The following is a 14,104-nucleotide window of genomic DNA, read 5'->3' as shown; positions in this document are numbered from 1 at the left end:
ACAATGTAAAACCATTCAAACGAGAAAACTAACGTCCTAATTTATGTACAAAAAATGAACGAATAACAAATATGTAACACATAAACAAACGACAACAACTGAATTACAGGCTCCTGACTTGGGACAGGCACATACATACAGAATGTGGCAGGGTTAAACATGTTAGCGTGATCCCAACCCTCCCCCTAACCTGGGACAGTGGTGTAACAGTACAACATAAGAACAAACTATAAAAATCACTTTGAAAAAGGCTTAACTCATCAGATGGATAAAAATACAAATACTACAAATACAAGTGGACGTGGCCAGGAGATTTTTAGAAAGACATTGGTGATTTTTAGAAAGACATACTTCTTCAATTAATACCGACTATCTTTAAAGACAATAAATTGATCTGTAAGAGTCTACTGTTTTATTTTTGTGTGTTTTGAACACTCTGTTCTACATTTTGTTAAAGACCTTTCGAAATCCTCTGGTTTTGTTGTAATGATAAACACCTTCAAAAATTTGAAAGCATGAATTTTGTATGGATTATATCAGAGAAACTTTATTTTTCCTCATCGAAGAAACATTAAAAAAATAGAATTGGTTAAAATTCAATGAGAGAATTGCTTTTCATGAATACTTCTGAAATATCAAATAAAAATAGGGAGTCACAAGCCTTGTTTTCTTGAAAAATAAAAAAAAACACAAATTGTCCTATCAAATTCAGTATAATTATCTGCCCTTGTTTTTAAAAGGATTTTTCTTTAAAAATTCAAATAAACTTTTTTAAAAGGATTTTTCTATAAAAATTCAAATAAACTTAACGACACTTAATTTTCTGATAGCTTAATCTTTACATTTCAAGTTTTCGATGTTTCTGTTGTATATTTAATGATATTTGGGAAATTATTTTTAAGCCAAAAAAAGTATTTTTGCAACATGACCATAAGATATGCTCAAAAAAGACACCTGGCCTTGCGGTCATAAAAATTTCGAGCACAATTTTCGTATGCAGACTCAGATTTCAACCAATCAAAATCAAGGATTTGGTGTTTCGAGCACAAATTTTGTACTCTGAGTACTGAGTAAAGTTTTATGACTGAGTTTTTCAACATGTATGCTTTACTAAGCTTCATGCTTTCAAATATCAAAGTTGCATTAGACTATTTTCATATTACTGACTTTTTTCTCCAGAGTATATAATTTTTTGACAGGTTACCTGCTATGTGGTAGAACATTCTGGTACTTGAGTAACTTGCAGAAAAATCATATACTCCAGACTCGAAAATCGGTAATATGAAAATAGACTATTACAAAGAATGAAGCAGCTTTTTATATCTAAGGATGTTCGCTACTCTGTTTCAAAATAACAAGCTTTTTAAAAGACTGTCATGAATTGATAGAATGTAAACAAAGAAACTAAAAATGCAGAAAAAATGAAGGGTCCGTGTGCTTGTTTTCGAGATATAAGCCATTGAAAATATGGCGGGAAATAATTCTCTCTACATTTTTCATGCATTTAACATTGGCACCTTTTTTCTTTCAAAAACGATGAAAAAATAACAAGGATTTTATAAGATTTTCAAAGAAGTCATTTTAAGCTAAATCTAATCAAATTATGGAAAGAAAAGTAGGGGTTAATGGGCAAATTTTTAATGGCACTACATGGATAAAACCAGAGGATTCCGAATATCTGGCAAAAATTCAAAAACAAGAGGAGCGAACATCCTTAATTCAGATTTTAAGTCAATGTAGAACTGCAGAAAACAACACAGTACATTTTGTATATACAAATCAGAGAATACATTTCAACATACCTCAGCAGCAAAATAGTTTTTATCATGAGTAGTCAGAGGAATTTTTAGCTGCTTTATGGCTACCTCTGTTCCAAGACACACACCATGGTATACTCTGGAGAATGTTCCTTCTCCAATTAAATCTAAAAAAAATTAAAAATATTCAATATTATTAATGCATCTTATTTGCATGCTTTCAATATTTGATGAAATTTTAAAATAATTCTGTTTTCTCCGTAAAAATAAAATATGATTGACAAATGAGCAACTATTGACCAAAGATCAGCTCCCTCTGTCATACAACTTAACTCAGTACTCGTAGTACAAAATTAGTGCTCGAAACACTAAATCCAGTATTTTGAATTGTTGATATCTGAGTCTGAGTATGATAATTGTACTAGAAAAATTTATGACTGCAAGGATGGACCTTTCCTAGCGGGAACTTTGCAATAATTCAACTCGTACAATGGTGTTTTTTCAAATATAATTTATTACAAAAAACAGTGAAGAAAAAAACTATGGCTTAATAGGGTTTTATTTAGGGGCCAGCTGAGGATCACCTCAGGGTGCGGGATTTTCTTGCTTCATTGAAGACCCATTGGTGGACTTCGGCTGTAGTCTGCTCTTTGGTCGGGTTGTTGTCTCTTTGACATGTACCCCATTTCCATTCTCAATTTTATTCTATTGATATTAAAAGAGCTGCTCTTTTTTTCATCATAAAGGAGGTCTGGTTTATAAACTTATGACACAAATTCCCTACATACAACTTACAAAACTCAAAACAAAGGAATGAAAATTGTATGTCTGTTCTTCATCTCAAAGTCTAAGTGAGGCCTTTAACATGTAGCAAATGATATCATCTTATTGCAACTTCAAGAAGGCATCCCTATAGGTTGCACTTTGTAAATACAGCTGTTTCTCCAACCACGCCTCTTTTGGGCAGATATAGAATATTCATAGATAATTAATCTTGTTTACATACTGGTTCCCAGTTATGATCTCTATGTTTCATCTCATAGAGACAAAACTTGGGAATGTTACCAGTAAATATACATATGTATATTGTTTATATTGAAATCTGTGGTAATCCTACAGTTAAGGTAGGCGTAGTTAGAAAATTTAGTGTTAGTTTAAACTCTTAGAAGTTCGGGGCATATAAACGTTGAAAATATGCCGCACAGCCCTATATTTTGACCTTTAAAAAAAATAGTAGTGCATATGAACTTTCCATTCTAGGGTATGATTTTTTTCAAAACTTCATAGTAAAAGTGGTACAGTTTTAGCCGTAAAAGGAGTTCCTATGGGAAATTGCATTGTCAATATTTACAGAAATGCAACCTTTACCCAAATTTGAGAAGAGGTTTTTGCTATATCGTGACCCTATATCTGTGTACTGTGAATTCATTAGTACTTGTAGGGTACCACTTTTCATTGATTTCATGGTTATATGGACATCACTAATTTAAATGTTCAACGAAGTATTCATTTTCTATGGACTTGTACACAAACTTTTTTTAAAACCACAACTTGGAATTTCCATGAAAATATCATTTTTCCCCCAATCCACTAAATTGGTACTGAAGAAAATAAATAAATCTACAGTAATTATTTAACCACACAGCGGCGAGGTGATATCAACAAATTACATACAATAAATGGCAAATACTTTCATAATTTTGAACAGATATATCATGTTATGGAGGGGTATTTGCGAAAAATACCAGTCAAGGGACTGTAAAATTTCCAGAGACGCTAGGCGAGGGAAATTCGGTCCAAAGACTGGTATTTTTCGCAAATACCCCTCCATAACATGATATATCTGTTTAATTACACCGCATAGATTTGGATTGAAACTAATTCATTAACATGTTTATGCATAATTTTGAGGATAAGAGGATATTATCATAGAACTGCAGGATTATACATGTACTAATACCCTTTAGCTCGCTTTTTTATGTAACTTCATATCCGAAAAATTTTAGCGGGAAAATGCTCGAGAGGGTAAAAAAGGAATATTCAAATTGGCAAATACCATGGTATTTGAGGCAAATTCACCGTCAGTGGTAAAAAAACAGGCAAATTCGTTTGAAATGAGAAAAAATATTAGAATATGCAAAAAATACACTGGCTATCAACCAATCAAAATCTGGCTTTCTTATAGAAGGTGTAATTAGACAATAAAAATCACATTATAAAATACAGAAACAATACAAACATTAAGACAACCATGAGATATAGTTTAGATAAGGTTTAATCTTCACTCGTTCAGTAGTTGCAGTAAGCTATTTAATACAGTTTTGAAATTCTTGTTTTAACACTTGAATATTTAGGAACTTGTGTTTCTCAATAATTTTTTTTAAAAGGAGATAATTTCTTACCTGTTGCATCAAACATGATGTCATCACTGTTAATTTCTATAGACTTTAAAGGATCGTTGACCTTTAAAACTTCTGGTGACCTGAAAGTTGATTAAAATTGCTGATTTTCTATGAAATAAGAACTCTTTAATGCTTAGAGAAGGTACATCAAACAAAATATTTTGAAACTCAATGAATACTATTTCAAAAAAGGATCAATATAAAAATAAGAAGATGTGGTATGATTGCCAATGAGACAACTCTCCACAAGAGACCAAATGACACAGAAATTAACAACAATAGGTCACCGTAACAGCCTTCAACAATGAACAAAACCCATACCGCAGAGTCAGCTATAAAAGGCCCCGAAATGTAAAACAATTCAAACAAGAAAACTATTTTTTTTTCTCCATAAAAATAAGATATGATTGACAAATTAGCAACTATTGACCAAAGACCTTCTCCCTCGGTCATAAAACTTTACTCAGTACTCAGTAAGGCCCCGAAAAGGCTATTATTTAAACACATACTACCTGATACTTCAGATGAGGTTTTCAAATATCTTTAAAAGGTTAAGTTATAATAAATTTTGGAAAAAAATAAAGCTTATTCTCTTTTATTCTTAAAAAAATATAGAATGGATATTCGGAAAATACATATAGAATGCATGTAAATAATTCTTAGAGTAGAGTTGTTCTTTAATAATCATTCAATCTCCGAAACTATTCATTAACACAGATTTCCTTAAAAAATGTTTGATTGACAAATTTCTGTTTTATTGATGTAAAAGAAACTTCAATTTCATTTAAAATGTATCAACCTTTTTATAAATGAGAGTTGTCAAGTTTCTTTGTTTTATTTTATAGGACTACAATGTAACAGTAATATCAACAAATTTGGGATTTTGTTCTGAAAATTCTGGTTTGAATGATGTATTAAAATTTACCCAAGAAGCAAAGTCAGTGACAATACAATTATTTAACATTAATAAAACAGAAATTTCTTGGTATCAAGATATTGCGTTTTAATAAAAAATCTATCGACTGACATTGAAGGAATGAGGATTAAGGTATAATTTTGAGAATATTTTATACCAATTTTATATTTTATCTTTGCATCTCTATATAAAAATTCTCAACCAATCAATAAATCGTTTAATGTTATTTTTAATCATCAAGACAAACATGTGCAAATTCCTTATAAAAAATTTGTGAAATAAGACATTTTTTGTTCTTCTACCTACAAACTTTTATTTCTAAACTTTCAATTTTTTTATTTTCATCAAATTACCAATAACATGCCAATTTTCACATTTCTAAAATTCATTTGCAAAAGAATATGCTGAAAGGGTCTATTAGAACATTGCTTAATGTAAAAACAAAACTCAGTATAAATATCTAATTCAGATCCATTCAAAAAGTTTACAAAAGAGAAGGAAAAAGATCCCAGAGGGATATTCAAACTACAAGAAGACAAATTCATTACCTAATTGGTCTACTATCCTTCTCTTTTTCTATCTCACTGATAAATTCCTTCCCTCTAACTGACATGGACACTGGATATTTGGGCTCCATGTTTCTGTGTTTCTGTTTTATTTTTGGGGGTTTTGTATCCTTTATCTGTTGTTCAATCTCTTCCAGTCTTTGTTGGAGTCCTTTCACTAAATCCATGGTAACCATTTCACCAGACAATGCCTTGTTTTGTAATTCTTCAATCTGAAAAATAAAAACTCCATGATGAAAATTTAACTTAAACTCATACAAATTTAATATTTTTTCTAGATATTGTTCAGTTTAATTACAATTTGACCTACAGCCATTAAATATTTTTAGGCTTTGAAATTAATATTACTAATTGAAACAACTTGATGCAGGTTGATGCAGATAAAAATTTCTGGAATTTAATATGATTTCAATAAGAGTAATTTTGGTTACAACACCAGATCTTTAAAAAAAAAACATTGTATATCTACATTTCTCTAATTCTTACCCAATTTATCCTTTTCCTGACCTGTTGATTATTTTTATTTAATCAACGTGTAGTTTGTTTGATCTCAATTCTTCATTGGTCAAAATTCGATTAACAACATCAAATTTTCTTCCTTTCCTCTGAATTTCCTATTGTGATGCCATGAAAAAAGGCGACAATGCCTGATGACGTCACATAGAAAGAACACAACTTTTTGCTGATCATTCGAAAAGGAGGAATAAGTATGTTTGTATGTCGTCTAAAAATCATTAGAGATTCCACCACCAAATCTCTTGCAATATGATATTTATCCACTCTCGACAGTTAAATTTTGAATATTTATCCACTCTCGACAGTAAAATTTTGAAAATTGATAAATATCGTATCACACTTGATGCAGCGATAGAATCTATATGTAGAACAAAATAATTAAGTACAGTAAGTACAGTAAGTTGAGTTCAGTTTTTCATACAATATTCAACTTACTGACCAACCTTCCTTTGCAGTCAATTTATATTTTGTTCAGTTTATTTTCAGAGTTTTCAATAGTGATTATACAATAACAATTATCAGGGTTTAAGCTAGGATTTTGAGGGCTTTAGTCACTTTTGCATGGGATGAAAATCAACCTTACTTTGGGTAGTAGCAAGGGACCTAGGATGTATATTACTATCTATACATCTTTGTCAGACTTTGAAGGACTTAGGCATACTAGGCAGTTACTGCATGATTTGACTGATGTGGCACTTTAATACGAAGATTAGGATATAAGATCTAGAAATCTAGTTCACAATTTCACGTCAGTTAGTTTCAGGGTACATTCCTAATCAGCAAAAGTTGGGATCCATTTTTTTTAAACCAGGAATCACAGGATAAATGAACTTGTAAGCACAGTAAGGACTATTTCACTGCATTATTCATACTCATTATCCTTAAAAACGTTTTAAAGCAATATTTAGAATTACTTCTATAAATTTGGAACCAAGGATTTGTACAAATCCTTATTAGAACAATTCTAATGACTTTAAATTGTAAATTTATCATGAATAGATCACATTTACTTTCGATTTCCAAATGAAATGAAAACGGGAAGTGACAAGTAGATAATAAATTCAGAATGAATCCCGATTCATCTACGGATTGGTTCGTTTTTAAAAAAGACAGGAAATTATCTTTTTAAATTAAATTTGATAAATACTGTGGATTCATTATTATTCGTTGGATACCAATTTTCGTGGATTTCGTGGGTACAGGGGAACCACGAATTTAAATGGTCAACGAAATACAAATTGTCTAAAGGATTGAATGCAGACTTTGCGAAAACCACGAATTTAAATATCCACGAATATGTAAGTTTTCCTCAATCCACGAAAATTGGTACCCACGAAAATAAATGAATCCACAGTAAGAACTATATTTGTCTCTCTCGTTTAGTTTGGTACTTAATTATTTCGTATTTTACGTTTAAGTGTCTTTAAATTCATAAGAATACTTTCGCGCATGCGCAGTTCATCGTAAAGGAAGCACCTGTTTGACTCGTGAAAACATTTCTGAATGATATGAATAAAGTTCTATCTTTTTAATCGAAATTATCGAAAGTTTTTTATTAAAAGTTATATCAAATATGACGAAAAAAGTTCATTTGACGAAACTACGACAAGCTAACTGGAAATTGTGATCCTTTGAGAAATGTAGAAATTAAAATGCGAATTGTCCGAGGGAAAACTCAAATGACGAAACTGCAAATTGTGCTCGTTTGATAAATACTGAAATTGAAATGCCGACTTGACTGATTTTACTGGGGAAAATAATTATGATGATCAATTATGAGGTTGATACAAAATTAACGGATTAGTGACCCATATGATGGCGATAAGCGGATTATCTGTAATCACAACTTATAACACCTGTTGTAAATGTTAATTAGCCGAGGGTCATAAACTTGTCAGAAGCAATAAGACAGGTAGAATTATAGTATTTTCATGCGAAAATATTTTTACTATTTCCAAATTTAAGTGACTAAATTGATTTGGAATACTTTCGTCATTTTGAAAACCGTTTCGTAAATGACGAAAATGAAGAGCGCTAGCAAAATCACTGACAATTATTTTTAAAAGCAACTAAACAATATTGGATCGACTTTTTGTAACATATGTCCTCCTTTTTTCAAATCTTTCTTGAAGTATCAAAATACTATTTACCTGTGACTCTATTGTTTTTACTTCATTTTCTCTTGCAGACTGATACCTCTTGCCTTGACCAGTGGGTAAAAAGTCACCTGAAAATAACAAAAATATAAAAATAATGTGATAAAGTATGATTGCTAATGAGACAACTTTCCACCAAAGTTCAACTGATGTGTATGTAACCAATCATAGGTCATGTGTAGTCTGCTTTTATCTCAAAATGTGCATGCCGCCTTTACCTGATGCAAATATACAACAATGCACAATTACACCAATTCACAAATTTGCAGTTATATTGAGGTTTGTTCTTGATGCATATCATTTGAAAGAGCTTCTTTAAAAAAAATTTATTGACAAATGAATAACAGTATCAAAGTTCTGTATGTGAAACCTTGCTTATGTTTAATTTCTCATGTGCAAATAAGAAAAAAATTTCGGTCAGAAGAGATTGCAGTACTTAAACATTACATACTTATTATTAAACAGACAAGACATAATTCATCACATAGAGCTGTCTTGTTCACATTAGAAAACACAGAATATTTTCACATCATAAAACCTATTTGAATTATTAATTAAAGGGGGGATATGCAATCCTTAAGAATTCACTACATGTAAGAAGTAATTTCACTTCACCCCTTAATTTCTATGTTTTAGCATAAAGTACCAGGGAAATCTGCACCAATATAGATTGGTTTATTTATACTCTGTCTGACGTGTCTTGACGACCTAGGTCTGGGTCTCTCCATAGGTTTCTCTTCTTTCTTTGGAATTTCTACATAATCTAAATAAAAAAGCAAAGTATGAGTGTCTTTTTAGAGAAGGTATACAGATGATTTTTTTTTTGTGTTTTTGTGTTTTTTATGAATTGAGCAAAACTTCATTGACAAATTTTTATTTTAGGCTTTTGAAAAATTTTGGATAGAACAAATCTATACAAAATTTGTTCTTTGTTGAAGACTAACAAGCAACATGATGGGTGCCACATGTAGAGAAGAATCTGCTTACCCTACCAGAGCACCAGTGACCAATCCCTGTTTTTGTTGGGGTTTCAGTTGCTCAGTCTTTAGTTTTCTATGTAGTGTTCAGTAGATTGTTGTTTGTTTTTTCTTCATTTTTCGTTTTGTCTTGTCTTGTCATTCTCTCTTCATCTTACAAATTTTAATTGTCACTTTGATATCTTCCACCTTTTATGTATATTTATTTTTTAGTATTTACCATGAAACCCTTGATAATTCCTACTCCAAGAATAACTATGAATCCATAGCAGTCAATTTTTCTTCCTTTCAATTCAAATTTCCGAAAATTTCTTTTGTCCTGTATTTTGGAGGATTCCTGTTATCCCTTCAAGTGTATTAAGGTGGATCCAAACATCTTGACGAAAATTAATTCGGCATTTTTTCATAAAATTTTGATAAAATATTTACTTTGACCCTTTGACAAAAATAAGAAAATTTCAAAAGACTTGAACCACACACTTTATAGGAAACATTTCATTGGATATATAGCAGTTTGACAAACACTAATTTTGATCATCGAGAAGCTTAATATTTTCTTAACAACAGAGTGTGATTAAAATATTCAGCTGATTTATACAGAGTTATTTCCCTGTAGTGGTATGTACCACATTAAAAACAACTTATATTAGCTCCAAGTAACAAGTTTGATCTAGATTATAGAGAAATCTTCCCGACTACATTATAACTCTATTTCTTTCCACAACAAATCTTATGAAAAAAAGTAAATGTAAGTCATGAACAATTGAGTATATAACTCAGAATCAATTTTAGTCGTAAGATTTTTTGTGGAGAGAGTCCAAGTACTGTGAATTTATTATTGTTCATTGAATACCAATTTTCGTTGGTACAGAAGAACCACTTAATAAAATGCTCATCAAAATTCAAATTTTCTATAGGAATATGTGAAGACTTTTGCAAAACCAAAAAATTCAATCCACGAAAAAATTGGTATCAACGAAGACAAATGAATCCACCGTATTTAAAACTCAGCGTTTCTTTTCACAATAAAGCTTACAAGTAACATTAATTGTAAGCCATGAACGATGACCAATTTTAGACATAATATTTTTTGTGATGACAGCCCCAGTATGATAATGGAGCAACCATTTAACTTCAAGGGGAGGGGGGGTATGGTTTTTTGTCTGAGTCAGAAATTTTTTTTCGCCCAAAGCCCGAATTTTTTTTTTTTGGTTTTCGACGCTATCAATCAAATTATTTTTTTCAAAATTTAACACTAAAAGCATGATAAGGTATGGAAAAAATCTGGATTCAGAATATTTTTTTTTGTCATCTGCTTGACCACAATATTTTTTTTTCATCAAATTGGGGATCAGAATATTTTTTTAAGAAAAAACCATAACCCCTCGCTCCCCCTTGAAGTTAAATGGTCGTTCCCTAAATACCATTGTTCTTGTTGACAGGATCCAACACTGTGACAGATATCAATTTACTGATGTCCTGATCAAGTTCTGATATCACCAGTCTCTCCTGCTCATATTCTCTGTCTAGTTTATCTACTCTGCCATCATCCATGTCATCTTCTTGGTCAATTTCAGCCTGAAAATTATATTAAATCATTTCAATAACAATTTTCCAGACGCTTTCCTGTTTCAGAATCTATTTCAAGTGTAATACCACCAAATCATAGTACATCACATCCGGTTGCATACGAAAAAGGGTCGAAAAAAATATTCTCTTAAATTTGACAGTTTATTTGGGGTTTCTATAGAATATTTTGGAAACTTGAGGTTACATGGTTACTAAAGCTTGTACACAGGGAAAAAAAAGGTGAACATTTGATTGGTTAACTTCCAGTGATGGTTATTTTCTTATAAGCAATGAAATGTTATGTGAAATTTTGTCTATAGTACTGGACAGGATAAAACTTTACTCATGCCAAGTATTTCTTTATTTGATAAATTCTGCACAATTTTTTGAAAAGTGCAAATTTAACAAAGACTAACAAGGGAAAAACAATGGTGGTTTTACAACTGCATATTGGGTAATAGTTTCAAAAGCATACACCAAAATATTTTCATTGGCTATCAATTCCTAAATAATAGAAATTCAACCAATGACAATACATTATTTTCATTTTGGGGTAATAAAAATGAAATTACCCATAGTCCTTATGATTCTAATGCGGAAAATTCTACCTATGGCATTGTTAAGTTTCTATATACTATTTGATCAGTACATACATGTTATTGTTGGGTGTGTACTCAAAGTGTTTGAAGAAGAAAGTCACATTAGAAGTTTTCATATACTTTTGACAATGGCTGGAAATTTTGTTTGTCCTGTAATTGAAATACACACACATATCTGAAACTGAAATACACACACATATCTGTAGTTGAAATACACACAAATATCAGTAGTTGAAATACCCACACATACATCTGTAATTCAAATACACATATATATCTGTAATGGAAATATACACAAATACCTGTAATTCAAATACACATATATATCTGTAATGGAAATATACACAAATACCTGTAATTCAAATACACATATATATCTGTATTCGAAATACTTAAACATATCTGTAATAGAAGTACACACATATAGAATCTATACGAAATTTTCAAAAATGAGCATCAGGCCTGTGGCCACAAATGTCTATCTTGAAGATTGAAAGGGCTGAATTACCAGGCTTGTTACGGGTAACACCTGATTGCAAAATAAATGCAGTATCTTTAAATATACCTGTTGTCTATTTTCATGCCTTGCTGCCATTTCATCTCTCTGTACCTTCTTTATTTTCTTTGCTTTTGTGTGTTTTTCTTCCTTTTCTATTATCTGTTTCTGTTTTTCATTAAATTTTTTAGCTGCTGCAGCAACCCCTATAAAAAGTATGGTAAAAATTGAATAAGTAGTATATCTAATAAAACATCAACACTCAGCCCCATCATATGAGAAATTCTACAAATTTTGTTTGATAGTGAACCTATTAAAGTTTTTTATGTCACTATTTTCATTGTTTACTTGCACTTCAGTTTCCATTTCCATTTTATTAAAATTGTTATGCAGACCATATCCAAATAATTTGTCCTTATCATGAATCATTTATAGCTACATCATCTAAGACATATCTTAGAAGCAAATATCTTGGTTGTTTTGATGACTGTATTATTACTGTACCATATTTTACAATTAAGAATCTTGGGTCATTTAATAATGATATTTGTGACTTTTAGTTTCTTGGCCTGTTACACTGTGTAATTTGTTGATATTCTGTCTTCTTCAATGTACATACATGTATGTAGCCTGATTGATAACTAGAAAGCTACCGACTGTATTAAACTTGAAGGTATTCTAATGACTTTATGATTAAGAACACTAATAAAAATCCCACTTATTGGCAAATAATTTTGTCTAGTGCTTGTTAAATATTTTGATTGAATTAATTTTCCGTATCCCTTCATAACAATTGCAGTGGTACATTAAGGATGGGTGTGTGTGTGCAAAGAGGGAAAACTTTGATGGGGAAATATAAAATTTTCAGTATAAAAATCTGCCAAAAAATATTTTATATTGAAGTTTTCTGGAATTATGCCCCCCCCCCCCCCCTTTTTCAAAAAAGCATGAATTTGGCCCTGGATTGTATTACATTAAGGTTTTTATAAAATATTGTATAAATTCTTAGTATTTGTACTTAAATTTTTAATACAGAGAACTTGAATACCTGATTTTTATTATAGTTCAAACTTCAGTTTCATGGTTTTTTATTTCAGGCCCAATCCATTGAAAGAGGCATCATAAATAACACTTTGTTTTATATTTTTTTAAGATTTAATGATTAAATACATTTGTACAATAAGTCGCATTTATCAGTTTACATGTACTTTCCAAAAACATAATTTCCTCCTTCCTCCTTACAGAGATATATGAGTAGGGGATACGTATACTCTAAATGTATTACATGTATTATGCACTTTAATATTTGCTTGTATCTTGTGTTATATATTCAAAACAACTTCTTGATAGGTCAAGTGTAACTAAAACTAAAGTGTAAGTTATCAATAGTCATTACACATAACGTAGGCCTACAGGACTAGGAGTCATATTCTTACTTATTCCACTTGATCTGATTTCATAAAACTAATCAACAAAGTCAGATGTTACTAATATAAGGGAGGGGGGGGGGGGGGGGGGGGGGGTAAGATTAGTGTCATCCCCAATTCCAGAAAAAAAAATAAAGCATTCTTTCCAGGATCCCAAAATACATCTTCAATTCCTGAGTGCAGATAGATGTAAATCCTGACATGCCTGATCTTGCAAAAAAAAAGTCAAATCCTGACATCCCCAAAAAGGTCCATCTGCCCTTCATTATAGAATACTTATAAACTGGGTCTTGAATTACTAAAATAGATATTTATAAAACCTATTATTGAAAATATATTATAAATTCCATATTTTAATAGCCATGATAGCCACATACATTTTTTTTACAATGGTAACTGTACTGGAGTATCTTGAATGCAATAGGGCTAGTATCTAAATGTATGCTATTGCTAGACGAAATCTTTTCATATGCTGGTGAGATAAACATATATTAAAACATGTCAAAGTTACATGTACATGTATGTGAATTAATAATCATGATAATGATGGTATGCATGCTATGAAAGGCAAGAATATATATAATATTTAATTTGTAGGTACCAGTATATTTTTAAAATGTGGAATTCCTTGATGTGTTACTTTGCTGCCAGGTAATGTGGAAAAGGTCTACATGTATCTGTATACTGTGGATTCATTTTTTTTTGTGGGTACCAATTTTCATG

General features: G+C 30.9%; 1 protein-coding gene across 2 annotated transcripts in view; it reads right to left on the bottom strand.

Moving 5' to 3' along the window:
• LOC127716450 (uncharacterized) overlaps nucleotides 1-14,104 on the bottom strand; it is a 48,256-nt gene that overhangs the window by 23,869 nt on the left and 10,283 nt on the right. For both annotated transcript variants that reach the window (XM_052222653.1, XM_052222654.1), the window contains exons 5-11: nucleotides 12,024-12,160; nucleotides 10,715-10,868; nucleotides 8,960-9,076; nucleotides 8,308-8,384; nucleotides 5,624-5,853; nucleotides 4,160-4,239; nucleotides 1,803-1,924 (exon numbers count right to left, since the gene is read on the bottom strand). In XM_052222653.1, coding sequence (XP_052078613.1) covers nucleotides 1,803-1,924; nucleotides 4,160-4,239; nucleotides 5,624-5,853; nucleotides 8,308-8,384; nucleotides 8,960-9,076; nucleotides 10,715-10,868; nucleotides 12,024-12,160 — 917 coding nt within the window. The remainder of the gene's footprint in view (nucleotides 1-1,802; nucleotides 1,925-4,159; nucleotides 4,240-5,623; nucleotides 5,854-8,307; nucleotides 8,385-8,959; nucleotides 9,077-10,714; nucleotides 10,869-12,023; nucleotides 12,161-14,104) is intronic.

Source organism: Mytilus californianus, unplaced genomic scaffold (genome assembly GCF_021869535.1).
Source record: "Mytilus californianus isolate M0D057914Y unplaced genomic scaffold, xbMytCali1.0.p SCAF_9, whole genome shotgun sequence".
NCBI lineage: Eukaryota > Metazoa > Mollusca > Bivalvia > Mytilida > Mytilidae > Mytilus > Mytilus californianus.
This window is presented reverse-complemented; position numbering and strand designations above follow the sequence as displayed.